Genomic DNA, 26,564 nt, shown 5'->3' on the forward strand with positions numbered 1-26,564 from the left:
ACTTAAGTATACTCTAAATCTAAGAATACATAATGTGAATTTTCCAGTTTTATTACTTAACGACATCACAAAAAAGTTTAAGCCTTGGTGAAGTATTCTGGGAAGGCTCTCATGTTTTCTTCCAATGGACCCTTCTTGGACAAGAACTTGACGAAAGCACCATCATCCTTAATTTCACCAGCGTCTCTCTTCTTGATGTATTCTTCACGGTTCAAAGAAGTGAAACCCCACTTCTTGGAGATAATGATCTTTTGTTGACCTGGGAACTTGTATCTAGCTCTTCTCAAAGCTTCAATAACAGTTTCCTTGTTGTTGTCCTTGGTTCTGACGGAGAAGATAACTTGACCGATATCAACTCTGGCAGCCAAACCGTGTGGCTTACCCCAAGCACCTCTCATACCTTGTTGCAATCTATCGGCACCAGCACAAGACAACATCTTGTTGATTCTCAAGACGTGGAATGGATGGACTCTGACTCTCAAGTGGAAAGAATCTCTACCAGTCATCTTGGTGATGTACTTGTTAGCAGTAATACGGGCAGCTTCCAAGGCTTCGGAAGACAATTGTTCCAATTCGTTGGAGACCAAATGGACACACAATGGGAATTCATCGACAGTAGCCTTCTTCTTACCCAAATCGTAGATTCTGATCTTGGAGTCTGGAACAGCTCTGTTGTATCTAGACTTTGGGTAAGGCTTGTTCTTTTGGTATCTGTAACATCTAGCTGGTCTTCTAGCCATTTTGTACTAATTAGGTCAGTGTTAGGTGATCGTCCTTCTTAAGCTTAAAGCAAAATCTATATTAAACAAAAGTACGCCTTGTAATAAAGTCAGGAAGAGGTATTGTTATATTTTTTAAACTATTTTCCTCTCTCTTTTTATTCAAAATTAACACTAAGTCTCAGACGTGCCCCATTGATTGTGGATTTGTCAGACAAAAAAGTTTGGAAATGTGCATCAGGCAAAAGTCAGCGATTAAAACCATTTGGTCACGTGCGATTAGTTAATTACTTTTTCCGGTTTCGTGTAAGTTTTGTTTTTAAAGAAAAGAGCTAGTTAAAAAATTAATAAATTATTATGGTGTACGGATTGTAGATAACAGTCCTATAGGTGTTGCGAATACACGTCACATGCTCTGGTTTAATACACATCTATCCTCATCTTCGCTAACATTTCTATAGACTGTGATTTCTTTTTCTGAAAAGAAAATTTTAATATTATGCATCCTACATGTGTATATATTGACAATGGCTAGCTCATCTCTCCATAGTACAGACAACAGAATTACACTTTAGAACTACTCAGCTGAAGGAGGGAAAATCACACCTAAGGTAATACTTATTAAGCTGACAAATTTTGCATTAATACTATTGAAAGATGGGCAGATACTCCGTTAAACGTTACAAGACAAAAAGAAGAACTAAGGATCTTGACTTGATTTACGAAGAGTTAGCGTCGCAAAAACAAATTGATGGCCTACTGAATCAGCCTATTGACGAGACCAAACCTGGTCTAGGGCAACACTACTGTATACACTGTGCTAAATATTTTGAAACTGCATATGCTCTAAAAACTCATTTGAAGACAAAGGTGCACAAGAGAAGAGTGAAGGAGTTGAAGGGCGTTCCATATACACAGGAGGTTGCAAATGCCGCGGTTGGTTACAATTTGAATCGCTTTTTGGCTAGAGTGGAGCAAATCAAGACCCAGGTTGGTCCACAGAAGGAAGAAAACGAAAAAGTTTTAGACTCCCATCTAAAGTCTTCTTTAGCTAACGTAAGCACTACGGAATCGACTCTACCATATCTTGATAGCGTTGTTCAGGACCAAAAGCAACAAGAGGTGGCAGCAACGGAGGAAGAAGTTCAAATGGCTGATTAAAAATTATCAACTTGCATAATCTTTCATGTACATCTTTATTTCTATAACAATTACCAGCAATGTATATTACAAAGACACGGACTCAAACCTTAATAATAAACGGAAAATCAAGAAAATCGTCTAGCAGGACTTCATATTTCTATAGATAAAGATACAGCGGCAAATAAACTATTTTTGTCTAAAATCAACATGACCTGTAGTTTCTGCATGTTTGCTGACCTCACGTTCTCCCACAAGAGTTTTACCACAGGTATTGCATAATATTGAGTCTCTAGTTGTGTTGAAAGTTTTCCCCTCTCTTTTCATCTTTCTTGCAATTTCCTCCGTTCTTTTTAGGATAAGGGAGGTGTCTTCGTCGTCTGCATTAAATACCGTCTGATGTTGAGCACCATCAACTATTTCCACTGTATCATAATGCACACCATTGTAAGCGATGATAATAAATAGATTAAACAATTCGTCATTAAACTTCTCGAATTTGCAAGCATCCATATCAAGCACATATATCGCATATTGTAAGTGTTTTGATAGCACTGCAATTTCAATTCCTCCACCCCATGATGATGGCTTAGTAATCCATTGACTGTACTCGCGGTTGGGTCTACCAAGAATTGCATCAGAATAAGTGATTGTATCTTTGCTAACTTCTGATGCAACAATATTACGAAGTTCTGCCGAAAGAGATATATCTTTATAAACAGCGTAAGATATCGCATGGAATAGGCACGAATTATCATCAGGCACCTCATGCACTTGGAGAACTCTTTTGGAATCTATGATACCTCCTCCGGATGATTCCTTCTTCTTTTCATTGGCAGATACTCCACTTTTTATATTCTTCGTTGCGTCGGCAGAAGATGGGAGTGTAATAATAATACGTTCACCATTGCTAATTCCCAAATCTTCCAACATCTTGGATTCGTTGCCGTGAAACGAAAGCGATTGAGGTGGAAATCCAAATCTTAATCCACCCAATAATATATCTTCATCATAGGTTGATAATATGATTCCTTGAAATGTTTCTAAGTCGCAATCGCCATCCACGTTGATAATCTTGTCGTTTTTACCAGGTATAGAAACTTTCACTCTCATTAGTACGGAAACTGATATTCAAATTATAAAGCCACTGAATTGTTCAATGTTAAATCCAGTTTTTTTTTTTGTTTATTTGTATGCTCTCTTGGCCTTATAATGCCTTAAGGTGTTATTTATACATATAAATGAGCTCCCCTTACTATTTTTCCATAGATTCACTACTTTGACCGCTGTCAACCTCAATTTTCTAAATAATACGTCTGCCTGAAACTCCGTGCACCACCGCAAACAATTTTACCACATAAGAATCTTTCATGTCAAAATATGTGATGAGATGAGATGAGATGAGATGAGATGAAGATGATCTTCAGAAAGAAATTTAGTTTAAGACACTAAAAAACGTAAATTCCTCATACATATCAAGCTCCTGATACTGTATATTCTATGAGATATTAAATAACATATCTTACCTTCGAGGTTTTGAAAACCTATCATTTCGTTTCACTACTACTTCATATTATATTGAATACGAAAATGCGTTCCAGTTCGCAATTAAAACAAGAAGCTCTAGAATACAAATTCAATGCCAACGTGCCGTTAAAATTGTATTTAACCACCTGCATCAGTATTGTGGAAGAAGCACAGAAAAGTGCGAGGTCTAACGACATGGAAAGAGCATATCTACTTTACTTAAGATATTTGGATCTGTGCCTAAACAAGCTGATACATCATTCCGAAGTTAACACAACTGTGGATTCACTGAACAGAAGGGAGTACTTGCAATTACTGAAACTCGAAGTACCTGCTATAATGAAAATCACTGAAGAATTGAAGGGTAAAATTGATGCAATTCACCATTCTTTAGCTAGCAATGTAGCAGTATCGGCGTACACGAAGCCATCAACGCGTCCACAGGCTGTGGTACCGTCTCGTACAGCCGTTGAGGAGGTGCAACTTCCAAGCACTTTTGATGAGAAAAAATTCAATCAGTCAATAAGATGGTTCCACAACAATCCCTCCAGATTTTCTACGGCAACAGTGTCGTCGACGAATGAATATCCAGAATTGCCGGAACTCAACATTTCACATACCCAGCTTTCTCATACTATGCCTGCATTGTAGACTAAACACCAGTCTCGATTTATAGAATAAACCTTTCATCGTATACTTATGCATTTAACACCTATATACAATTTGTTCCTTTCCAGTAGTACGACTGTTAGATACCATTCCTCAAACGAGCAACACTCGATCATTTACAGTTGGATTTATTATTCCCTAACTGAAACGCAGAAAAAAAGAACGATATATGATAAATCATCATCGCGTATCACGCTTAACTGGAAACCATGAATGCTAAAAAATATGAACTATTAATCCTCTTGTAAAATCGGAAGTTCATTATAAACGCTTAAAATGTCTTTAATTTCATCCACAACTGATATGCTTCCTGTGTTCATTAACTTATTGAGTTTCCGTATTATTCGAACTTGACACGTAGTATTGAATATCAATAAAAAAGTGATAAAAACCAACAATACTAAAATTGCGTTATCCTTTGTTAAGGTGGATTTTATGTCTTTCTCCAAAACAGTCTGCAGTTCAGATTTTTCAACAGGAGGTAGAACTGGTTTTGAAGACATTTTGCTAACCCTCCTGCTTTGAGGAGATCCTCTTCTTGGTTGAGTATTTACTCTCATCTCTGTCTCTTCGACATTATTGTTAACAAATTCATGGATTAACTCAACCAACCTTTTTGTTGCCTCCGCCTGTCCAGATTTTACACTATTGTCAATCATAGATTTAATCCAGCTACTACCCGTCCATTCCACCCAGTAAGATATTTTTAGTACGCAGCTAGTACTATCCTTCCAACGATACAAGTATCTAGTTTTAACACTGAAATTGTTTCCACTTGGTACATCAGGGGTCTTTGTAGTATTGACAATGTTGATGTAATTGTCATACGCACAATAAAGAATATGTTCTGACACTAGGCATTTAGTGGATTTTGGTCCGACAGGATAGCTTAAAGCCTTTGCATATGAATATTCACGATAATGTTGTCCTTCAGGATTTGCTTTATCAAATGGCGGAATCTCTGAGATCTGACTAGAATCTTGGGCCTTTAGAAAAGTTATAAGAAAATCAGGGCATTCTTCACTGAACATTAATTGATAAACAACACCTGGAGGGGCTTTTAAGTCCAGTTCAGCAAGAACGGTTTCTTTATTATCCTCTGGATTGTACATAAATTCAGTCGCTTTGAAATAATAAGGTCCCGAATAATGAAATTTAGATTTCTTCTTTAGCTTAAACACTTTTCGTAATGACTTATCTTCAGCATCACTGGCAACTGCTTCTTCATCATATAGCAGGGTGGCATATTTATCGTTAGAGGTTACATTTATATTCATCTCATCATCTTCATCCTCTTCTTCATCTTCATCTTCTTCATCAAATTCATCTTCAGACGCATACTCGTCGGTATCATTTGAGAAGTTTCGTTCAGGATTCTCGTTCAAACTAGTTAACGACCTGTTTACGGGAAAATCATCATCTACCGACATTATTGCGCTCTCTATTGTATCGCCATCATCCGCAAATGATGATCTACTTGGAGGGCAAGTACTTGTAGTGCCAGTTAAGAAGTCGTTTAACGATCTCGAATGATTCAGAGCAAGCTGTTCTGGTTTCAGTGTTAGATAATCCAATTCCTTTCTAGTGTGCCATATTATTTCCAAGAACTTGAAAGTTGCGTCTCTGGAAATAAAACTAGCGAAGTAATGTTTTTCGTTAGCCAAGTGAATGCAGATTCCATTTGGGAACAAACCGGCAGTTGATATTTTCTCCAACGTAACAATATCTCTCATCTCAATGTCCAATGATGTTACCCATCCTAATAAATTTGAATGGAAATATACTCGTTCCGGTGTGATGTAAACACGACCTTGAATTAAGAATTCTCTATTTAATGCACAACTGAAGTCATCAAGTAGACGCTCACTTTTCGGTGACTTAGGGAATAAGGCGTGAAAATCCTCGTTCCTTTTATCAGTAGAAAATCGGTAACGAGTGTCTGCATAGAATTCATTCACGTAGCGTTTTGGATCAAAAGAATCAAGTTGCGAAAGTGATACAGAAGGCTTCCCGACAGGTAGCTCATTTTTTGGCTTCAATTGAGAAACGGTGATCGTCCCGGAGTTTTCTCTCCTATGAGCAAGAATTTCTGGTTCTGGTCCAGGTTTTGATTCATCTTTTGTGTTACTTAGGATAGTGCTGCGGCTTTGGCTTCGGCTATGATTGACGGTATGGTTACCATTTAGATGTAAGGATAGTGATTGCGAATCCATTGATGATTGGTCTTGTATTATAATATCTGATAATTGCTCCCTAGTGCTCCTTTTGTCAGAACTCTCCTCATATTTTCTTAGTGAGGTACTTTGTCCGTTCGTTTCCGTCAAATGAGGATCCGCAGGAGTCGACTTCAAGGATGCTGCATCTGCGCTCCCACTTTTCTGTAATGGCGTCCGAAAAACGGAGGACGATGCAGACTGTCTCCTATCATTGGATTCATCTGAAGAGACTTTATTTGCAGTATCCATTTCCAAATCAAATGGTACCATTCAATAGGAAGTAATATAAAAGGGACGCTTTAGTAAAAACTAAAGTGAGTACTTTATTTCTCTCGATTGGTATAATTCCCACTATCAGTTATATACCTGCAGTTGTTTTTGAAGGGTATATCAGTCAGCACCCCAAATCTTCCTTTGAATTTATAAAAACTCACCTAAGCAAAAGTGCGGATCAGTTTGGTCTTCCTTCTATTTCACTATATAGCACTGTATTTTCCACATAATATTCATGTGACTATGCTTCTTCAAAATGGTAATAGCTTAAAAATATGAAAGGCGAAGAGTATATATACACAAAGTCAAAAGGGAAGGGTCCGATAATATACTTATTAGTCAATTAACATACATACTTTAATGATGATCATGGTCATGAATAGTAAGTTGTAACGGATGAAATATAAGCAGGAACCAATCCGGTTTTCAAGGTATTGTTATTAACACTGGTGTCGGAAGATATAATAATGGGTGTATTATTATAGTTACCCTGCTTTTTGAAGTCCTGATGCTAAGTTTAAGAAATGAACTTAATTGTCCCATTAAAATCATTTCAGTATGCAATAACGATTGATTCTACTAATGGAGGAAAAAAGTATAGAAGAGTTCAATCGTAACAACGGCTTTTAGGCTACCAATTTGATTGGTGGGACAATTGGTGGGATATTGTAAGGCGAATTTGAACAACCCTGTTTGATCTTGTGTGGGATTATAATCAATTTGTTTGAAGAACGCTTGAAAAGATATCGTAAAAGGCAGTATTTGGGAACGAAAACATAGACAAATGACTACCGAAGTAATTCCAGGTAAGACTACGGGCACAGACACGAGTTCTTCGATGGGAGTAAAGCAAAAAGATGCCAAGATGCCGCCCCCAATTCCTCATGTTGAATTGAACCAGCTTCCGTTGTCGATGTTGTTAAGGAATCTTACTACATTTGCCGCAAAAGAAATTAGCCAGTTCTTTAAACTTAATGTGCACACTGGTGGAAAAACACCATTTGAGAAGAAGCTAGAACTTCTTAACATGATCCTATACCTACGTAACCAGTTTTTGAAGCTCTACGTGTTAGTGAAGTGGGCAAAGACGTTGAAACAGAACAATTTCCACACTTTAATCGACCTTTTGAATTGGTTTCGCAGTACAAACATGCAAGTTAATAACTGTACCATGGCTTTAAAACAGATATTGGGTACTATGGCAGGTGCTAAATTGCCAAATCCTGACTTAATTACCTCTTTAGAGGTTTTAATGCTTGGAAGACCAAATTTGCCAACTCATGGGTTTAATATAAATGGTGGGCAGACAGACAACCCACCTATTCCGAAAGAACTTATACTAAAAAGGATAAGAGATCTCAATACATGTCTTTCGGTCAAAATTTCTCTTATCGATGTTCCTTCTCAGATGTCCAACTATCAAATTAAAGATGGGAGAATTATATTCACAGTTAAGGACGAATTCGAATTACAATTGTCCACAATCGATCAAAGCTCGCCGTTTTTCTTTGTCCATCTGAAGCTACTGTTTAATGAACGATTACCACTGAATCTTTCAAAGTTAGAAAAACATATTAATGATATTCTATTCAAATCGGCAAATCCTCTACAACTCTTGTATCAATTTTTACACAAATATACATTAACATTGCAAATGTATATGATACACGTCGAATTGAATACTCTGGAACTAAATGGAAAATATTCTGGGGGTCATTTGGTGCATAGTTATGATTCCAAGAGGCAAATAATTACTCTAAAGTACTGGTTACAAAGTAAAATTGCTAATACGTGCAAATGTATCATCGGTATGGATAAGGAAACTGAATCAATTGTCCTTGAGTGGCAAAATCCTGACGTAAACAAAGACACAGTTGACACTAGGTATCATGGGCTATTGAATAATATTGAGTCTATAATTGATGAAATTACGTTCAATCACGCTCAAATGATAAGATCCGATCTTTTGCGCACAGAAACCTTCCAAGAAGATGATGAAGATACCACATCCACATCATTGCTATTTCAAATACCGACAACTTGTGCCACAGTCTCTCAAATACAACTAAAAATTGATCAAGTCAGTGGTATATTCTATTTCCACAATCCTTCTAATCTATTGTTATCATACGCTAGGCAAATCAACCAATGTTCATCAACTAAAGAACTAATTACTGTATTGGGTAGGTTGAAGCTTGACAAAGTTGTCAGCATACTTCGTCACATGTTAGACAAGACGGGTTGGATTTGTTCGGATGTTATTAAACTAAAGACGCCAATTGTTCCATCCACCGATTCAACTTTTTCAAAAGACATATTTGTAAAATTAAAAGACTGGCCTTCAAACTGGTTTTTAATTTTAACCGTTATTTCATCAACGAATACATGTATTGTTGAAAAAGCTATCGGAAAAATTACTTCTGTAAAGGGCACTTGGGAACTAAAGTATATGGACCGCAAAGATGTGATATCCGCTAAATTGGATTCTATGACATACCCTAAGATGCTAACGTTGCAAAAATCGATTTTGAACAAAATTGTCAATCATATGATTATTGATTCATTAAATGAAATGCAAATCAAAAACAAAATATGCACGTTTAGCACAGAGGATGACAATCATCTACCTTCCTTCATCGTGAACAAGGATGGTAAAGTAGATACTAGTACTATTACTGTTATTGCCCTTGGCTTAGAATCATTTTTAGAGGGATCGAAGGCACTCAATACCATATTAGAATCATCTATGCTTCTAAACATCAACTACCAAAAAATGGATATTGAACTATACGGAAAGTTCAAGACTGATAACCAAATGATTCGGTGTCAATGTGATGAACTTTCAATCAAGTTTTTGGAAGAGGATTCTTTATCATTCTTTATGCATGAGAACTTTGGTAATTTAGATGAAATCATGCTATACTTGTCAAAGTTCAGAAAGAAATTAATGCAGCTGATTGCATTGACCGATGTGATGGATACATTATATGCGAACTTCCGTTCAGGAGATTTCCGTGTTGTGGAATTGAAACCTAATGAAATCAGGTTCAAATACCTTCCAATGAAAGACAGTCCGGATAGCGAAGATTGTACAATAAAGATTGTCACTAATCAGGATAAAGTACAGAAATTGGACATAAAATTAAGCGAGCACAATCCACAAGCAATGGTTCAAAAGTTTCTTGATGAACGAGAAGGACTGGTGCATAACTTCATATTTCATTACTTACAATTTACTTTACCATTATTTCGGGCAACTATGGAAACAAAATCTGGAATTGGGTCTACGCCATTTGTTAAGGTACATCTATTCATGCATAGTCTCCAAGAATATCACCTCTTATACAGAAACCACAAAGTAGGCGGGGAATTGTCGTTCATTGTCCAACTTAAATCAGTACTTTGGACTAGATACAAGGAAGACACGCGTTACTTCATTCGATTTGCTCAAGATTATTCACAGCAGTCACAACACCCACTAGCAAGCGCTATATCAGATATACAGAAAAATGCATTTTCGTTAGGTTTTCTTAACAACCAAATTTCTGGTATTTCTGGAGGGCCTACTACAGCTCAGAATTCTACAGACCTTCAAGATCCAGATTCTAGGGACACGAAAATGGCTAGTTGGGATACTATCTCGTGTGTGCGGTTAGGTTCGGCCTTGGCATGTTCACAAGATGAAATATTACCCATCTTACTACAATTCCACCAATCGATCTCTTCCTGCTAAAACCAAAAACACTGCATAGACTAATATTATTAATACTATATCATGTAATAACAATGTAATACAAATTGAAAACACGCCCTTTGTGATACTATCACTCCAAGTTCTATTTTTACTTTTAGGCAACAAACGATACACGGCGACCTGTTCTCCGGAGAAAAGAGTTGCATCAGGGGAAAACTAAAGGGAAATACGGATGGGATTGAACGCGCATAGAAGAACTAACAAAAGTGACATTTGTATTCCCCCTCTTGTTTTCCTTTACTATAATGAGTAGCAACCCACATAAAATTGTCTCAACGGCACAACGGAATAACTGTTTCGTAAACCCTCTAGCCGTGAAAAAAAAAAAAAAAAAAAAACCCTGGGGAAACGGAAACCGAAGAACATATTGAAAAATAATACCAAGACTCAAATTCACAAGAACTTTTTCGCCGCATGGTAGGCTAGATTTCGGTTAGAAAGTGTGGGGAGATATTTCTGAAGATGTGCTATACTGTGGATAAGGTTTATGCAATGTATGTGATAGTTTCGAAGGCCAATTAGTGGAGAACTTGACATGATGCAAGTCAAATGATTGACTAGGCAGCGCTACACCATAGTGATACATAATTATTTCTTTTTAATCTTTACACCGTCTTGTTTGAGGGTTGATTGGTATTAAAAATAAAAAAAAAAAAACACGCACCTTAATATATTATTATCTTGCATATATAATCACTACAAGAAACGTTTTCGAATTGGAATCATCTCACTTGTTTCAACTAATACAATGCAAAGGTGGTTTATGTAATAATAAGTTAAAAGTCTCATTACTAGCTTTTTAGTCTCTTTCTTTTTGGTTTATACTAGCAAGGATCGTTGGATTTATATACATATATAAAGCAAGGTACTAAATTCAAATTAGGGTACTATTAAGGTTTTCTCATTTTGGAACAAGAAGAAAAGGAGCGAGCGCTACCAATAACAAAAATACAAATTATCAACCATGACCAACACTCAAAAAGCCGTTGTTTTGAAGAAGCAAGGAGAGATTGCTTTCGAAGAGAGACCTGTCCCAGAAATTAAAGATCCTCATTACGTGAAGGTTCACATCAAGAAGACAGGTATTTGCGGTTCTGATGTTCACTACTATACTCATGGTGCTATTGGTGACTTTGTTGTCAAAGAACCAATGGTTCTAGGTCATGAATCAAGTGGTGTTGTTGTTGAAGTAGGCGAAGCAGTTACCCTGGTCAAGGTTGGCGATCGTGTCGCTGTAGAGCCAGGTGTTCCCAGCAGATACTCTGATGAGACTAAGTCCGGTCATTACAACTTATGTCCTCACATGGAATTCGCTGCGACCCCTCCAATTGATGGTACTTTGGTTAAGTACTACTTAATACCAGAAGATTTTGTTGTAAAGTTACCAGATCATGTTTCACTTGAAGAGGGTGCTTGTATTGAGCCTTTGTCTGTTGGTGTGCACGCTAACAGACTTGCCGGTACTGGATTTGGTAAAAAAGTTGTTATTTTTGGCGCAGGCCCTGTTGGTTTAGTTACTGGTAACGTTGCCTCTGCTTTTGGCGCCTCTGATGTTGTATACGTGGATGTTTTTGAACACAAATTGAAGAGAGCTAAAGAATTCGGTGGTACTCAGATTATCAACTCTAAAGATTATCCAAAGGAAGATGATTTAGTCAAGGCAATTCAAGATAAGTTGGGCGGTAAATCGCCTGAAATCGCTATTGATTGCTCAGGAGCTGAGGTTTGTATCAGATCGGCAATTAAAGTCTTAAAAGTTGGCGGTACCTTCGTTCAAGTGGGTATGGGTAGAGATAATGTTAACTTCCCTATCACTCTTATCATTACAAAGGAATTGCGTGTTTTGGGATCCTTTAGATATTACTTTGATGACTACAACATCGCTGTCAAGTTAGTGTCTGAAGGCAAAGTCAATGCCAAAGCTTTGATTACTCACACCTTCAAGTTTGACGAAGCAATCGATGCTTATAATTTCAACAGAGATCACGGTAATGAAGTTGTCAAGACTATCATTGATGGTCCAGAATGAACATGTTTCAAAACTGTGATTGAACGTTATTTATGAATATGTATATGTGTGTATACGCAGGTTAAGTATATAAGCAATATTATGTCATAAATAAATATCACGTGGACATATTTTTTGCCATTCTTTCTGTGGTTTTTTTGGGGTGCGAATTGAATTATTATCAAATTAAATGGAGTAGAAATCTAGGAAGATTTTACATTACAATTCGATCCACAATAAGTTCTACATGAAGAAGCTGAGGTTACGAGATCGATAAGGGTATATTTTTTCTGCAGGTTAGCTAATTCAGCAGACTTGGCTTTTTATCGTCCATGCGAAGATATTAAAGATTCTAATCTTCTAGCAGCAACAAATTAACTCTACCTTTTAGATTCCATTCATTTATAACATATCATATATGAAAGGAAGTGATATGGAGGTACAATCATGGCCTCTTATAAGGCTATTTGTTATGTTAATTTGGGGACATTCACTATTGGTTAGTGCGAAGACCCATGTTTTCAACTTTACCACAGGGTGGGTAACTGTTAATCCAGACGGTATGGGAGAACGCCAAATGATTGGTTTCAATGGTGAATGGCCACTTCCTGATATCCATATTAACAAGGGAGATCGTGTGGAACTTTATCTAACAAACGGTTTTGATAATTTAACAACATCACTTCATTATCATGGTCTCTTCATGAGCACTGAACATGGGAATTCTGTCCAGATGGACGGTCCTGAAATGGTTACCCAATGTCCTATTCAGCCGGGAGACACTTTCCTCTACAATTTTACAGTTCCCGACCAGGTTGGCACTTATTGGTATCATTCACACTCGGGCTCACAATACACGGATGGTATGAGAGGAGCTTTTGTGGTTCATGATCCAAATGCACCCTTTGAATATGATGAGGATATGACTATTTTGGTCTCGGACTTATATGACAAGCCATACTATAAAATTATGGATTCTTTTTTGAGTCGTTATAACCCAACAGGAGCGGAACCTATCCCTAGGAATGTATTGTTCAATCATACCACTAACTATACCATGCATTTTGATACGGATAAAACATACTTAATCAGGTTAATTAACGGTGGCACTTTTGTGTCGCAATATTTCTTTATTGAAGATCATGACATGACTATAGTTGAAATTGATGGTACCTATGTTCAGCCAACGAAATCCAAGTTAATCTACATCGCAGCAGGTCAAAGAATGAGTATACTGGTTAAATCAAAACACACAAAAACAAAAAACTTCGCGTTCATGCAAATCATCGATGAATCAATGCTTGATGTGCTCCCTCCTGAATTACAACTCAACAGAACCAATACCATATCTTATGATTCCGAGCTCGGTCCAGCCAAACAAGCGTATATTGATTCTTTAGATGAATTCACCAACGACTTTGATTTGATACCGCTTCATAAAAAAGAATTACTTCATGAATATGACTATCAAATAAAACTAAATGTTGAAATGGAAAATTTGGGTGACGGTATTCAATATGCCTTCTTCAACAATATTACTTACGTGGCACCAAAGGTTCCTACTCTTCTAACGGCCTTGAGTGCCGGTGAACTAGCTACTAATGCGGCCATTTACGGGGATAACATCAATGCCTTCGTATTAGAACACGGTGAGGTTGTTGAAGTTGTTGTTAATAATCACGATTCGGGTAGACACCCGTTCCATATGCATGGGCACATATTCCAAGTCGTTCAGAAATCGGAAGGTAAAGAAGATGGGGAAGAACCTATCGATTACGATGAAAAGAATCCCGTTTCACCATACCCAGATTATCCTATATTGAGGGATACAGTCGTCGTAGAACCACTTGGGCATGTTGTACTAAGGTTTAAAGCTACAAATCCTGGTGTTTGGCTTTTCCACTGCCATGTGGACTGGCATTTAGAGCAGGGGTTGGCAGCAGTTTTCATTGAAGCACCTTTACTATTACAAGAAAAAGAAGAACTAACTGCAAGTGTTTTGAATACTTGTAAGACCGGTAATATCCCAGTCAGAGGCAATGCAGTAGGCGATGAAAAAGACTGGTTTAATATGAATGGTCTTCCAAAGCAACCAGGACCTTTACCAAAAGGATTCACCTTTAAAGGTTACTTTGCATTTATCCTTTCAACGCTAGTTGGGGTTTGGGGGATCTTCACAATCACAAAATATGGATTGGGTGAAGTTGTTCAAGACGAAAAAGAACTCTTAATTCATCTTAAGTCTGTGTTAGAAAATTCTTAGGTATTCAAATAAACCATATAATTCTCTGTTAAATAGTTGGCGTTTAGTAATTAACTGTTACTGGCCTTGTTTCCAGGTTTATTGTATGTATGATATTCGAAATGAAAATCACGTGAATTGTTTTTAGAATTAACGTTTTACCCGGACAGATCTTTGGACCAGTTTTTTATGAAATTTTGATGAAATTGTCGAAAGGCTTGGATGGGCATTAAATTAGCATTCAATAATTGACGATGAACACTGAGTAACAACCAAAATCAGCGAGCTCAAATACCTTGATCGACGACTTTTCCTGTCATATAATCATGTTCAGAAGGTTTGGTCTTGTTTGTGGAGCTGCTGCTGCTTTAACGAAGCACTCGGGGCTTTCTGCTGATATAGGTCGGAGAACCTTCTCTGCTGCCGCTACCAGATTTAGCACTTACGAAGAAGAAAAAGCTGTTCTAGATGAAATTCAACCTTTGTTGACTGAAAAAGATGTGGAGGCTTCAAGAAAGCTTCGTAATATAGGTATTTCTGCGCATATTGACTCCGGTAAGACTACTTTCACTGAGCGTGTTTTGTACTACACCGGAAGAATTAAAGCTATTCATGAAGTTAGAGGTCGTGATAATGTCGGTGCCAAGATGGACTCTATGGATCTTGAAAGAGAAAAGGGTATTACTATTCAATCTGCAGCTACGTACTGTTCCTGGGATAAGGATAACGAGTCCTACCACTTCAATTTGATTGATACCCCAGGCCATATTGATTTCACTATTGAAGTTGAACGTGCTTTGAGAGTTCTCGATGGTGCTGTGTTGGTTGTCTGCGCTGTTTCTGGTGTCCAATCCCAAACCGTGACTGTTGACCGTCAAATGCGTAGATACAATGTTCCAAGAGTTACCTTTATCAACAAGATGGATAGAATGGGTGCTAATCCTTTCAGAGCTATTGAACAAATTAACACTAAGTTAAAAATCCCTGCAGCTGCCATCCAAGTTCCTATTGGTGCAGAGTCGGAATTAAAGGGAGTTGTTAACATCATTGATAGAGTTGCCATTTACAATGAAGGTGAGAACGGTGAAAACTTAGTTACAGGCCCAGTTCCTGAGGACTTAAAGGATTTGGTAGAAGAGAAAAGAGCATTGTTGATCGAAACTTTAGCAGACGTTGATGATGAAATTGCGGAATTGTTCTTAGAAGAAAAAGAACCTTCTGTACAAGAAATTAAAGCTGCTATCCGTAGATCTACCATTGCTAGAAAATTCTCGCCAGTGTTAATGGGTTCAGCTTTGGCTAACACTGGTGTGCAAAATGTCCTCGATGCCATTGTTGATTACCTACCTAACCCTTCCGAAGTCTTGAACACTGGTTTGGATATTGCCAATAACGAAGCTAAAGTGAACTTAATTCCTTCTGCTGCTCAACCATTCGTTGGTTTGGCTTTCAAGTTAGAAGAAGGTAAATATGGACAACTTACTTATATTCGTGTTTACCAGGGTAAAATGAGAAAGGGTGGTTACATCACCAACGTTAAGACCGGTAAAAAGGTCAAGATTTCTCGTTTAGTGAGAATGCACTCTAATGAAATGGAAGATGTTGACGAAGTTGGTGCAGGTGAAATTTGTGCTACTTTCGGTATTGATTGTTCTTCAGGTGACACCTTTACTGATGGCACCCTAAAATACTCCATGTCTTCCATGTTTGTTCCAGACGCCGTCATTTCCTTATCTATTACGCCAAAGACTAAAGATTCAACTAACTTTTCCAAGGCATTGAACCGTTTCCAAAAGGAAGATCCTACGTTCAGAGTCAAGTTCGATTCCGAATCTAAAGAAACGGTTATCAGCGGTATGGGTGAATTGCATTTAGAAATTTACGTGGAAAGAATGAAGCGTGAATACAATGTCGAATGTGTTACTGGTAAGCCACAAGTGTCGTACAGAGAATCTATTCAATCTGCAGCTGAATTTGACTACACTCACAAGAAGCAATCTGGTGGTGCTGGTCAGTATGGTAGAGTTATGGGTAACCTAACCCGTAATGAGGATTCTTCCACTAACAACTTCAGGACTGCTATTATTGGTGGTCGTATCCCAGAAAAATACCTAGCTGCATGTGCTAAAGGTTTCGAAGAAGCTTGTGAAAAGGGTCCATTGGTCGGACATAAAGTTATCGGTGTTGATATGTTGATCAATGATGGTGCTATTCACGCAGTTGACTCCAACGAATTGGCTTTCAAGACTGCAACTATGGCAGCCTTCAAGCAAGCATTTTTGGAATCTCAACCAGTGGTCTTGGAACCTATTATGAATGTTTCTGTTACCTCTCCAAACGAGTTCCAAGGTAACGTCATTGGTTTAATGAACAAATTGCAAGCTGTTATCCAAGATACCGAGAACGGACAAGATGAATTTACAATTACTGCGGAATGTCCTTTGAACACTATGTTCGGTTTTGCAACATCTTTGAGAGCTTCTACCCAAGGTAAAGGTGAATTCTCCTTAGAATTCAAACACTATGCCCCTGCCTCCCCACAATTACAAAAGCAGTTAATTGCTGAGTATCAAAAAAAGCAACAGAAATGATAAACATGATTATTCCCTCTAATTCGATCAAATAAAATAGGAACTCTGGCCCAAAATAAAAAGAATATACCTGTTTCTGTGCTCCTTTATGCCTATGTATATAAAAAGAAGCTGTTAATTTATATACCTTGTAAATAAACAATCCTATTCTATTGTCTAAATTCTTAACACGAATGAAATGGAATTAAACTTTAAAAGACGAACGACTCCTAAAGCTTGAAAACTATTAAAAAATGATAAAGCAGAATACAACATAGTTGTAATTCTACTTCGAATGGTATGCAATTATGAGAAAAGTCCGAAGTAGATTACCCCGTGTATGTGTCATCATTCTTGATTTTATCAAGGAGATCGTTGATTTTAGGTCCCATAATAGGTTGCCCTCGTCTAGTTTTCTTCAGTAGTCGTTTTGCTCTGTCCTCTCTTTGCTGCTGTTTTTGTTTCGCAAGCTTAATTCGTTCGATCTCTTGCTCTCTAAAAGCTCTCTCTTTCTCCTTTGCAGAACGCTTTCTTAGCTTATGTTCTTCTTTTTGCTCCTTTACTTTTTTCTTATTGAGTTCCTTCTTTTCATGCACAGACGCTCTATCATGTTTTTCAGCTTGAGGCTTTTCGGGAACAGCATATCCTTCTTCCTTTAGTACTTTTAAGTATCCTTTCTTTAACCTAGCCTTCTTTGTTAAATTCTTCTGAATTTCCTTTAGCCTATATTCTTTGGTGAACTTCTTCTTCTCTACCTTGGTCATAATTAGTTTATTACTTGTAGTAAGCAGTTGATTTTTTGTATATACTGATAATAATTAATAATACCTTTTCACGTTTTATATCATTTACATTTGTCTTCTGCTTCTTAAACTGAACCAATTTGAGATGAGATGAGTTGTTTGAAATTTTTCAAGTGACAAGGTTTTGAATGTTATTATATTATAAAGAAACTAACAAAACCATAAAACTTTAAAATAATTAACAGTAATGTTTTAAGCCTCTCTTGGGAAAGCATTACTGTATGTGATACTAATCTGTCACTGTTGTAGGTTGTATAAGTATGAGTATGCGTTTATAGTACATTTATATGTTAAAGGTTGCATGTTCTCATATACGGTGGTGTTTGGGTGTTTCCAGAAATTTTTCATTTGATTTAACGATCGCTAACATCATCTCATCTCATAACATAAGATTGTTCAACCGATGTTTAGAACGTAAGTTGAGAAGACACTGAAGAGATTTACAGAAGCAAATTCACATTCCCATAATCTCCTTTCGAATAAGAATCGAGAGACTTTCAGTGCTGATATTCATGCATCGTGTTGGGGCATTGATAGGAAATCAGTGGGTGCGAAGATTTTCTAGTAATTCAATATGCTCTGCGCGCAATCCATGGCTGTTGAAGCAGCCTTTCGACCGTCTATCGAAACTTATGCCTTCGGTACCTCACCATGTGTTAGAAGTTGTTCATAACTCTAATGGTGAAATACCGCTTAACGACGAACAACGAACAACGATGTTAAATTATCTCACAAGTCAAAAGACAACCATGACAGGGTTTGACAAGTCCATTTTTTTAAAATATCTGAGCGGAAAGAAAGAGTATGATGTAGTGGTAGCGATGGGTCAGCATCACTTGTTTGACGGTGAGGGGAACTATTACTCGGAATGTGCCATCACACACTTAATTTATTATTATGATGCATTGATTCGGACTGGACAGGTTGAAAAATTAGCAACTGAGGCTTCGAAATTTATTTCTCAATTCTCCATAAACAGGCAAGGGTCTACGGTTTATGTTATTAACTACATTTTTTCCCTACTTTTTAAATTCAATTCACCAGAAACGGCTCTATACATTTGGACAAAATTGGTTAGAGTATATTATGGCCACAATGAATTAACAAATATTAATATTCACTGGCCATTCTTGAGTCGTTTATTCTATTTCTTCAAGGCTAATGAGGAATCCCATCGTTGCTTAACGCATCTTTTAAAACGTATAGAAATCGAGGATAGCAAAATACAAGCATCTCAATTAGCCTCGACTTTGATTACTTTCTTTGCTCACGTTAGATGGTTCGGAGAAGTAAACAGAATATGGCAATGGAAAGTTGACCGGAATCTACCAATCATAGCGTCTGATCTTACTGCAGCCATGAGAAGCAGGTCTCATTTCAAAGATTGGGATGAGGTCATTAGACTTCATAATACGTATTCACTTGCCCACGACGACTATAATCAATTTGATTATGTATTAGTTGCCTTAGCTAAAAAACAGGACTGGGAAAAACTAAAAACGCAATTTGATATGTTATTCGGAATTGGAGAGTTACCTACTGTGAATCATTATGGTGTTATTATGTATGCTCTTTCCCTTCATGGTGAATTGGATCTAGTGGAGAGATTACATGGCCAACTTCTAAGAAGGAATATGTCACCGAATTATGCGGTGCTTTTATCCATTATTAATGCACACTATAAAGCAGGCGATAATAATGGAGCGATCAGAGAATTCGCATTGTTCAAGAGATATAACATCCGCCCCACCAGTAAAACCTATCTTCTCATGTTAAAAGCCTATAAGAAAATGGGATCCTTAGACTCTTGTTTCAGAATACTGAAGACAATGAGTGCTGAAGATGTTCCAATCTATGAAACTCACTTTAACATTATCATAGATTTGTGTGATAGATATAACAACTATCCAGTTGCAGAAGAACTTTTCAATGTTATGATAAGTGATTACTCCATTCAGCCAACAGGAATGACAGTTTCAACGCTTGCAAGAGTGTTTTTGCACTCCAATCGCCATGAGAAAGCTTTAAAGCTATTGGAAAAGTACGAAAGCCCAAAACTCTCGGATAACTATAAAATATTACAAATGAAGATTGCATATTTTGATCACATTGGAAAACCAGAGAAGGCAGAAGACTTGATCAGACTGTATATTCAGCAGAAGTATCAAGCTAATTACAACTTTTATCTCATTTTGTTAAAACATTTAGTCTGCTTTAGACGAGATTATTCTTCGGCGGAAAAAGTACTCTCTGAATTACTTAAATCTAAAAGTCAACAATCGAGCCCCAATCATTTTAATATTTTGCTTGAAGAATATGACAGAGTAGGTAATGTAGAAGGAAGTTTATCTATCATCTCCAAATTGGTTGATAACGGAATCACCATGAACTCAAAAACTTTGTACTTCTTAGTGAAATCAAGATTTAATCTCCACCGAAAACGGGGGGAATCTTATGAAAACTTAATACCATGGTTGGAAGAAGTATTAGACAACATAGCCAAGAAAAAGCTAAACTTCAATTCCCCTTCTATTCACCCATCTGTCATTACATGGCCAATGAACTTTCTCTCAAGAAAGGATGATCCATCAAGAGCTGTAGACATCTTCGCCAAGTATGTTAAAACATTCTATCCTTTTTCAAAGGAGTATAATGAAAAGCTCGTAGTTTTAAGAGCTTTAATGGTTTTTTCAGCTGAAAGTGAAAGATGGGATGACTTTGATGAATTATTCGAACGTTATAAAAAGAGAGTTAAATTCTATCAAACACAATCTAGTGCTGTGGTTCGTAACTCTAACCTAAAATCTGCCTTTGTTGGATTATTCAAATACCAGATTCAAAGATTGTGCGATAGAAACGAAATACCATTACTTCCTGGTTTGATTCATGAAATAGAGGATCTAGGTTGTATCCTCAGTAATTCAGAATGGAATGAAGCTATATGGAAAATGATTAGAAGGCATTCAACCTTTGATTTTGCAATGAAAAAATTGAACGGTGTCTTCATTTCAGGATATACTTGGATCCATAGAGCCAGGAATTTGAAAAAACAGGAAAAGTTAGGCCTTTCTAGGGGAAATACTTCCTCGGAACTTAGCCAAATAAGCAACAAAAAGGTTCATCTATTCTTATCGAGCGATAAATATGAATTGGTTATGGCGCAAATCGACAAGCATTTGCGTTTCGATCCAGACAGTCTCGAAACAGAACTTAAAAGACTAATTACAGAATACCCATACGTGATGAAACAGTACCTAAGGAAACCTAGGACACGAGTCACTAATTGGGAATTAATCGAAGAAAAACACTTTTCATTCTTACAAAAACTAAGACACTCTCATGAAATAATCCCTGTAGAAGAATTCTAACACTATTCCTCTATCAAATTATGGCCTGCATATTTTCGGAAACTTGTAAATAATATCAACATTCCTCAATTAATGAACTGACTACGTATATATCATTAACATAATACTATCCTGTATAAGTGTAAATAGGGAAATGTCGAAAATAACAGTATTTTTATTGAAGCTTCGTTACCTCAGAGCAGATACTAAGCCTTTTTCGAGGAATTCTTAGCGGCAGGTTTTTTAAGTTCGATGGTTCTGGAACCAGTAGTTTCACCATTTATTAATATTCCAAACCAGGGTTGAATATTCCATTTCAATTTGAATGTTAAAGGTCTCTCAGTTATTTTAGACTCTAGATCCCACAACTGATACTTCGCATCCACATTGGATAAGGAAACAATGGCATCATCCTGTGATGTTATAATCTTGTCCCAAATTGTTACCTCGCTCCAAGAGTTTGGCTTATCATCACTCTCATACTCCGCTGTAACATACGCGAACACCTGTTTTGTATTCCAATTGAAAAGTGGAGAAAAATCTACATCTGCATTGAAACGAATTTTAGCTACCTCAGTAGGATTCAAAGCTGTTCCTCCATAACGTTTTTGTTTTGCTAGTCTCACAGCAGATCTGATATTAGAGAGTTTGGAATCTAATTCAAAGGCATTTTCCTTCAACAATTGAACCCATGATGTCGCAATAATAAAGGCTATTATGGCAAAACTGCAAGTCAATGCAAGACTGGATACATGCTGGAATCTTTGAGTTAACGAAAACATAGTTAATACTCTCGCTTTCCTGCCTTTTTATGACCTTGTACTTCTTCAACAGCGACACCACTCTTTAACTTTGTCCAACTTCCAAATATTATATACCTTAGTATAAATATCGCCAACGTAAGCCTTTATTCAAAGAAGTAATGATACGGAGTCACGTGACCAACATCAGAAAAACTATTACTTTTATATTCGCGTGCTAGAACGATGCCTATGACAGGTAGAACAGATTACAGAGCAAGAAGGTGTTTACCCTCAAAATGAATTGTCGAGAGAAAGCACATCCGCTTTTAATATCAGAAGTAACATTTCATAAAGATAAAAGGTTGTCACATAGTGTATATTTATACAAATCGAAAAACATAGAAATTGTAACTATTAAAATTATAATTCAGTGTCTTTTAAATTAGTTGGAGGAGTTTCACAATGCTCCTGGTGTGGAAGAGAATAGATGATAACCCAATGTTTTCGACAAAGAAAGCATTACTTGGCAGTTTCCAGAAACCTTTGTACGCCAGCGTTTTATTGGTCGGGTAACCTTCGTATACAATAGATCTGTATTAGTGATCGACGCACGTCAGCGTCAGTTAATTATTGTTGCGCATAGGTTCAAAATACAAAGTTAAGAGTTATTTAACGCATTACAAAGAAGTTCGAATAATGGCAAAAACATATGCTTAAAACTCATATTTTATTTTCTACACATCTTGAATGTTGTTCTAGGTGAAATACCAACAGGTAACTGCGTAGGGTGAGATTGTTCTTTGGTGAGCATTGCTGTTTTTTTGTAATCACAATTATTCGAGCAACTAACATGAGACATGCATTTGAGGTTAAAAGATTGGTTGGGCTGTTAGTTTGTGTGGGGTTTTTACTTGGCATGGACACATCTTCGTTATCGTTATTCCTTGGAACAGACTACTTTAAAGAATACTTTAACAATCCCAATGAAATGCAAACGGGTATGATGACAGGTGCTAATCAAATTGGTGGATTTTTTGGATGCTTACTCTCCGGAACTTTGTTAGAAAGTATTGGATGTCGTTGGTGTTTAAGTTTGTGCAGTGTTATATGGATTATCGGTTCTATTGTATCTCTATTTGTTAATGAAGTGTACACTATGGCTTTAGGAAGGTTCATAAAAGGATTGGCTGTTGGAGTGCTCTCTGTCTTGGCATCTTTTTACTTGATGGAAGTTTTTTCAACTAATATAAGAGGACAAGCAACTGCATTGTTACAAATGGCGTTGACAGTGTCAATTTTGATTATATACTTCACTTCAATGGCCCTTGACAAACTACAAAGCCCACTTGCTTTCAAGATAACTTGGGGTTTAGAACTAATACCTAGTATTGTTCTCTTTGGCTTATTTCAAGCCTTGCCGGAATCACCAAATTGGTTACACAAACATGGCCATTCAGAACAATCAATCGATCGTTCTTTACAAATATTAAGAATAAAGGACCTCAAGAAATTCAAAGAAGAGTTTATCAATGTCAATAGAATTAGTTTGAAGATCTCCCACATTATCAAAAAGGGATATTGGAAACATATGAGCTTAGGAATTATAATTCAAATTTTGATTCAAATGAGTGGTATTAATGTCATAATGTACTACATGATGTATATATGTGAGATGATGGGATTCGATGAGGAAATCAGTTCCAAATTAACGGCAGGACCTTATATTGTCAATGTCCTTTTCACCTTAATTCCTGTATTCTTGCTAGATAAGTTTAACCGTAAGGTTTTTATTGGCTGGGCAGGTTTGTTTTTAGGTGCTATCATGCTAGCCATTGGAATGTTAATTGGCGAAAGAGAGAGACACGTTGGAGATGTGGTTTTGAGAAACATTGCTGTCGCATTATGTTTCTTATTTGTTTCTGTATTTTCGTCATCCCTATCATGTGCTGGCTTTGTGTATACAAATGAGATCTTACCTGAATCAATCAAGTCTGTTGCTCTTTCTGTATGTATATCTACAAGTTGGATAACGGGGTTTTTTTTGGCATTAGTAACTCCAAAATTAATGCAGATGGTTGAATGGTGGATTTTTATTATATTAGGCACATCAACAATCGCCTTATCTACAATTGTAGTTCTTTGGTTCCCGGAAACTAAGGGTTTGTCTTCCATAGAGGTAGAAATGCTATTTGACCGTAAAGAAAAATACGTCGCTGAAGTTACCTCTGAGAAATTCTCAGAAGATACAACCACAGATAATATCAGTATACCTGATAGGTCCGGTGCTCCTGAACCGGACTATTTTGCTAGCAGCTCTACGCATATTGAAATTTTAGGCTTGCCAAATTAATGTTTTAAGCTCTAAGGCATCACTTTAATAATTGAAAGCCGAATATCAGGCAAAGAAGTCTAAAAAACTACATGTATAATTTTAAAGATAGCAAATATAGTAAAAGAGATAGAAGAATTTATAGAAGAAAATCCTATCAAACAGCTTTTGGCTCATAGATTCTAACATTTTCCACTTACTGTTTACATATCTAACTACAAGTCAGAATCAAACTTCCAACTATTTATTTCTCTACTCAAATGAAATGGTAAGAAAGAAGGTAGTTTTAATTTTAAGTTTTAGTTTTCCATTTTAAAATTTGAATTTGAATTTAGTTCGTATATATATCTCTGCTTATTAGTGTTCTTAATAAAAGTCTTCAAATCCACTTGATAGTTCTCAATGAAGAAGAGGAAGAAACATAGGGAATTGCTTCTTCCACAAATTATATGTGATCGCATAATCTTGTTTAGCCTCGTTGCCGTTGTCGTGGAATAAAGTAACAAAACAAACCAACAAGCAAGTAAACAAAAGTCTAAAAAAATATAGTAGAAGTTTATCTTTTCAGATGGGGATTCATATTTATTACGAGTGACTTGTTTCATTTGAAGAAATTTATAAGACGATAAAAGTAGTAATAAGTGAAAGAGATTAGAAACACTTCAAGTGGACGATGGATGGACCAGATTCGTCGTATTCTTGCTTTGAGATCCACATTTGTTGGAAAGTGGTCAAAGAAGCCAAAATAGAACCACCAATCCAGACAGAGTACTTTCTTTCTGGAGGAGCAATGATCTTGACCTTCATAGAAGATGGAGCCAAAGCAGTGATTTCCTTTTGCATTCTTTCAGCAATACCTGGGAACATAGTAGTACCACCGGACATGACGATGTTACCGTACAATTCCTTTCTGACATCAACATCACACTTCATAATGGAGTTGTAAGTAGTTTGGTCGATACCAGCAGCTTCCAAACTTAGAACAGATGGATGGAACAAAGCTTCTGGAGCTCTGAATCTTTCGTTACCAATGGTGATAACTTGACCATCTGGCAATTCGTAAGACTTTTCAACAGCAGATGATTGAGAAGCGGTTTGCATTTCTTGTTCGAAGTCCAAAGCGACATAACATAGCTTTTCCTTGATGTCACGGACAATTTCTCTTTCAGCAGTGGTGGAGAAGGAGTAACCACGTTCAGCCAAGATCTTCATCAAGTAGTCAGTGATGTCTCTACCAGCCAAATCGATTCTCAAGATAGCATGAGGCAAGGAGAAACCGGCGTAGATTGGAACAACGTGGGTAACACCATCACCAGAATCCAAAACAATACCGGTAGTTCTACCAGAGGAGTACAAGGACAAAACGGCTTGAATGGAGACGTAGAAAGCTGGAACGTTGAAAGTTTCGAACAAGATTTGAGTCATCTTTTCTCTGTTATTCTTTGGGTTCATTGGGGCTTCGGTCAACAAAACTGGGTGCTCTTCTGGAGCAACTCTCAATTCGTTGTAGAAAGTGTGATGCCAGATCTTTTCCATATCATCCCAGTTGGTAACGATACCGTGTTCAATTGGGTAACGTAGAGTCAAAATACCTCTCTTAGATTGGGCTTCATCACCAACGTAAGAGTCCTTTTGACCCATACCGACCATAATACCTTGGTGTCTTGGTCTACCGACGATGGATGGGAAAACGGCTCTTGGAGCGTCATCACCGGCAAAACCGGCTTTACACATACCAGAACCGTTGTCAATAACTAAAGCAGCGACCTCTGCTAAAAAGTGATCCATAGAACACTAACACGTAAACAGCCCATAACTGCAGACGTAGACATACACAAAAAAGATAACACTATCCAAGTTATCTCCTCATGCGTAACCACATGCGCAACGTGGTTGGTTTACGTTTCAGTGTCAATGTTTTAAGTTTCACAGCATTGTTAGTAAAAAGAAGACTATGCGGGTTTAAAGAGTAAGCGCATTTTTAAAAAAAAATTGTCTTTTAAGCTCGGGCAGGGCGAATCTTCACAGGGCGGCCACGCCAACCTTGTAAAATTCAAATACCACCAATCCACGAAGTAAAATAATTTTTGTTCACTTCTAGTCCATTCTATGAAAGAAAAAAACAAATAAACCATATTTGAAGCAGGAACTCAAAAGGGGAAATTATCGTTTTAGGAAAAAAATTGGGAAATCAACGAAAAAAAAAAAGTTGAAAACCTCTCCA

General features: G+C 37.0%; 14 protein-coding genes across 14 annotated transcripts; 8 read left to right on the top strand and 6 right to left on the bottom strand.

Moving 5' to 3' along the window:
- Window positions 1–77: 77 nt before the first annotated feature.
- Window positions 78–740, bottom strand: RPL10 (60S ribosomal protein uL16; the record flags this gene model as incomplete). The annotated part of the gene is made up of 1 exon (XM_022821280.1): window positions 78–740. The coding sequence occupies one exon, from the start codon at window positions 738–740 to the stop codon at window positions 78–80; it is 663 nt and encodes a 220-aa protein (XP_022677657.1).
- Window positions 741–1,376: 636 nt separating this feature from the next.
- Window positions 1,377–1,880, top strand: BUD20 (Bud20p; the record flags this gene model as incomplete). The annotated part of the gene is made up of 1 exon (XM_022821281.1): window positions 1,377–1,880. One exon carries the CDS (start codon window positions 1,377–1,379, stop codon window positions 1,878–1,880), a length of 504 nt encoding a protein of 167 aa, XP_022677658.1.
- A 168-nt stretch (window positions 1,881–2,048) lies between these two features.
- Window positions 2,049–2,972, bottom strand: OTU1 (ubiquitin-specific protease OTU1; the record flags this gene model as incomplete). The annotated part of the gene is made up of 1 exon (XM_022821282.1): window positions 2,049–2,972. The coding sequence occupies one exon, from the start codon at window positions 2,970–2,972 to the stop codon at window positions 2,049–2,051; it is 924 nt and encodes a 307-aa protein (XP_022677659.1).
- Window positions 2,973–3,449: 477 nt separating this feature from the next.
- RFU1 (Rfu1p) lies at window positions 3,450–4,037 on the top strand (the record flags this gene model as incomplete). Its single annotated transcript, XM_022821283.1, has 1 exon — window positions 3,450–4,037. One exon carries the CDS (start codon window positions 3,450–3,452, stop codon window positions 4,035–4,037), a length of 588 nt encoding a protein of 195 aa, XP_022677660.1.
- Window positions 4,038–4,288: 251 nt separating this feature from the next.
- LAM6 (Lam6p) lies at window positions 4,289–6,541 on the bottom strand (the record flags this gene model as incomplete). Its single annotated transcript, XM_022821284.1, has 1 exon — window positions 4,289–6,541. One exon carries the CDS (start codon window positions 6,539–6,541, stop codon window positions 4,289–4,291), a length of 2,253 nt encoding a protein of 750 aa, XP_022677661.1.
- A 787-nt stretch (window positions 6,542–7,328) lies between these two features.
- On the top strand, window positions 7,329–10,277 carry RGR1 (Rgr1p; the record flags this gene model as incomplete). Its single annotated transcript, XM_022821286.1, has 1 exon — window positions 7,329–10,277. The coding sequence occupies one exon, from the start codon at window positions 7,329–7,331 to the stop codon at window positions 10,275–10,277; it is 2,949 nt and encodes a 982-aa protein (XP_022677662.1).
- Window positions 10,278–11,262: 985 nt separating this feature from the next.
- XYL2 (D-xylulose reductase XYL2) lies at window positions 11,263–12,327 on the top strand (the record flags this gene model as incomplete). Its single annotated transcript, XM_022821287.1, has 1 exon — window positions 11,263–12,327. The coding sequence occupies one exon, from the start codon at window positions 11,263–11,265 to the stop codon at window positions 12,325–12,327; it is 1,065 nt and encodes a 354-aa protein (XP_022677663.1).
- Window positions 12,328–12,724: 397 nt separating this feature from the next.
- On the top strand, window positions 12,725–14,569 carry FET5 (ferroxidase FET5; the record flags this gene model as incomplete). Its single annotated transcript, XM_022821288.1, has 1 exon — window positions 12,725–14,569. The coding sequence occupies one exon, from the start codon at window positions 12,725–12,727 to the stop codon at window positions 14,567–14,569; it is 1,845 nt and encodes a 614-aa protein (XP_022677664.1).
- A 305-nt stretch (window positions 14,570–14,874) lies between these two features.
- Window positions 14,875–17,139, top strand: MEF1 (Mef1p; the record flags this gene model as incomplete). Its single annotated transcript, XM_022821289.1, has 1 exon — window positions 14,875–17,139. The coding sequence occupies one exon, from the start codon at window positions 14,875–14,877 to the stop codon at window positions 17,137–17,139; it is 2,265 nt and encodes a 754-aa protein (XP_022677665.1).
- A 308-nt stretch (window positions 17,140–17,447) lies between these two features.
- On the bottom strand, window positions 17,448–17,882 carry FYV7 (Fyv7p; the record flags this gene model as incomplete). Its single annotated transcript, XM_022821290.1, has 1 exon — window positions 17,448–17,882. One exon carries the CDS (start codon window positions 17,880–17,882, stop codon window positions 17,448–17,450), a length of 435 nt encoding a protein of 144 aa, XP_022677666.1.
- Window positions 17,883–18,433: 551 nt separating this feature from the next.
- On the top strand, window positions 18,434–21,289 carry PET309 (Pet309p; the record flags this gene model as incomplete). The annotated part of the gene is made up of 1 exon (XM_022821291.1): window positions 18,434–21,289. One exon carries the CDS (start codon window positions 18,434–18,436, stop codon window positions 21,287–21,289), a length of 2,856 nt encoding a protein of 951 aa, XP_022677667.1.
- A 185-nt stretch (window positions 21,290–21,474) lies between these two features.
- Window positions 21,475–22,050, bottom strand: SPC3 (signal peptidase complex subunit SPC3; the record flags this gene model as incomplete). Its single annotated transcript, XM_022821292.1, has 1 exon — window positions 21,475–22,050. One exon carries the CDS (start codon window positions 22,048–22,050, stop codon window positions 21,475–21,477), a length of 576 nt encoding a protein of 191 aa, XP_022677668.1.
- An 811-nt stretch (window positions 22,051–22,861) lies between these two features.
- On the top strand, window positions 22,862–24,361 carry KLMA_70050 (uncharacterized protein; the record flags this gene model as incomplete). The annotated part of the gene is made up of 1 exon (XM_022821293.1): window positions 22,862–24,361. One exon carries the CDS (start codon window positions 22,862–22,864, stop codon window positions 24,359–24,361), a length of 1,500 nt encoding a protein of 499 aa, XP_022677669.1.
- A 630-nt stretch (window positions 24,362–24,991) lies between these two features.
- ACT1 (actin) lies at window positions 24,992–26,128 on the bottom strand (the record flags this gene model as incomplete). The annotated part of the gene is made up of 1 exon (XM_022821294.1): window positions 24,992–26,128. One exon carries the CDS (start codon window positions 26,126–26,128, stop codon window positions 24,992–24,994), a length of 1,137 nt encoding a protein of 378 aa, XP_022677670.1.
- Between the last annotated feature and the right edge of the window lie 436 nt (window positions 26,129–26,564).

Source organism: Kluyveromyces marxianus, chromosome 7 (genome assembly GCF_001417885.1).
Source record: "Kluyveromyces marxianus DMKU3-1042 DNA, complete genome, chromosome 7".
Lineage (NCBI taxonomy): Eukaryota > Fungi > Ascomycota > Saccharomycetes > Saccharomycetales > Saccharomycetaceae > Kluyveromyces > Kluyveromyces marxianus.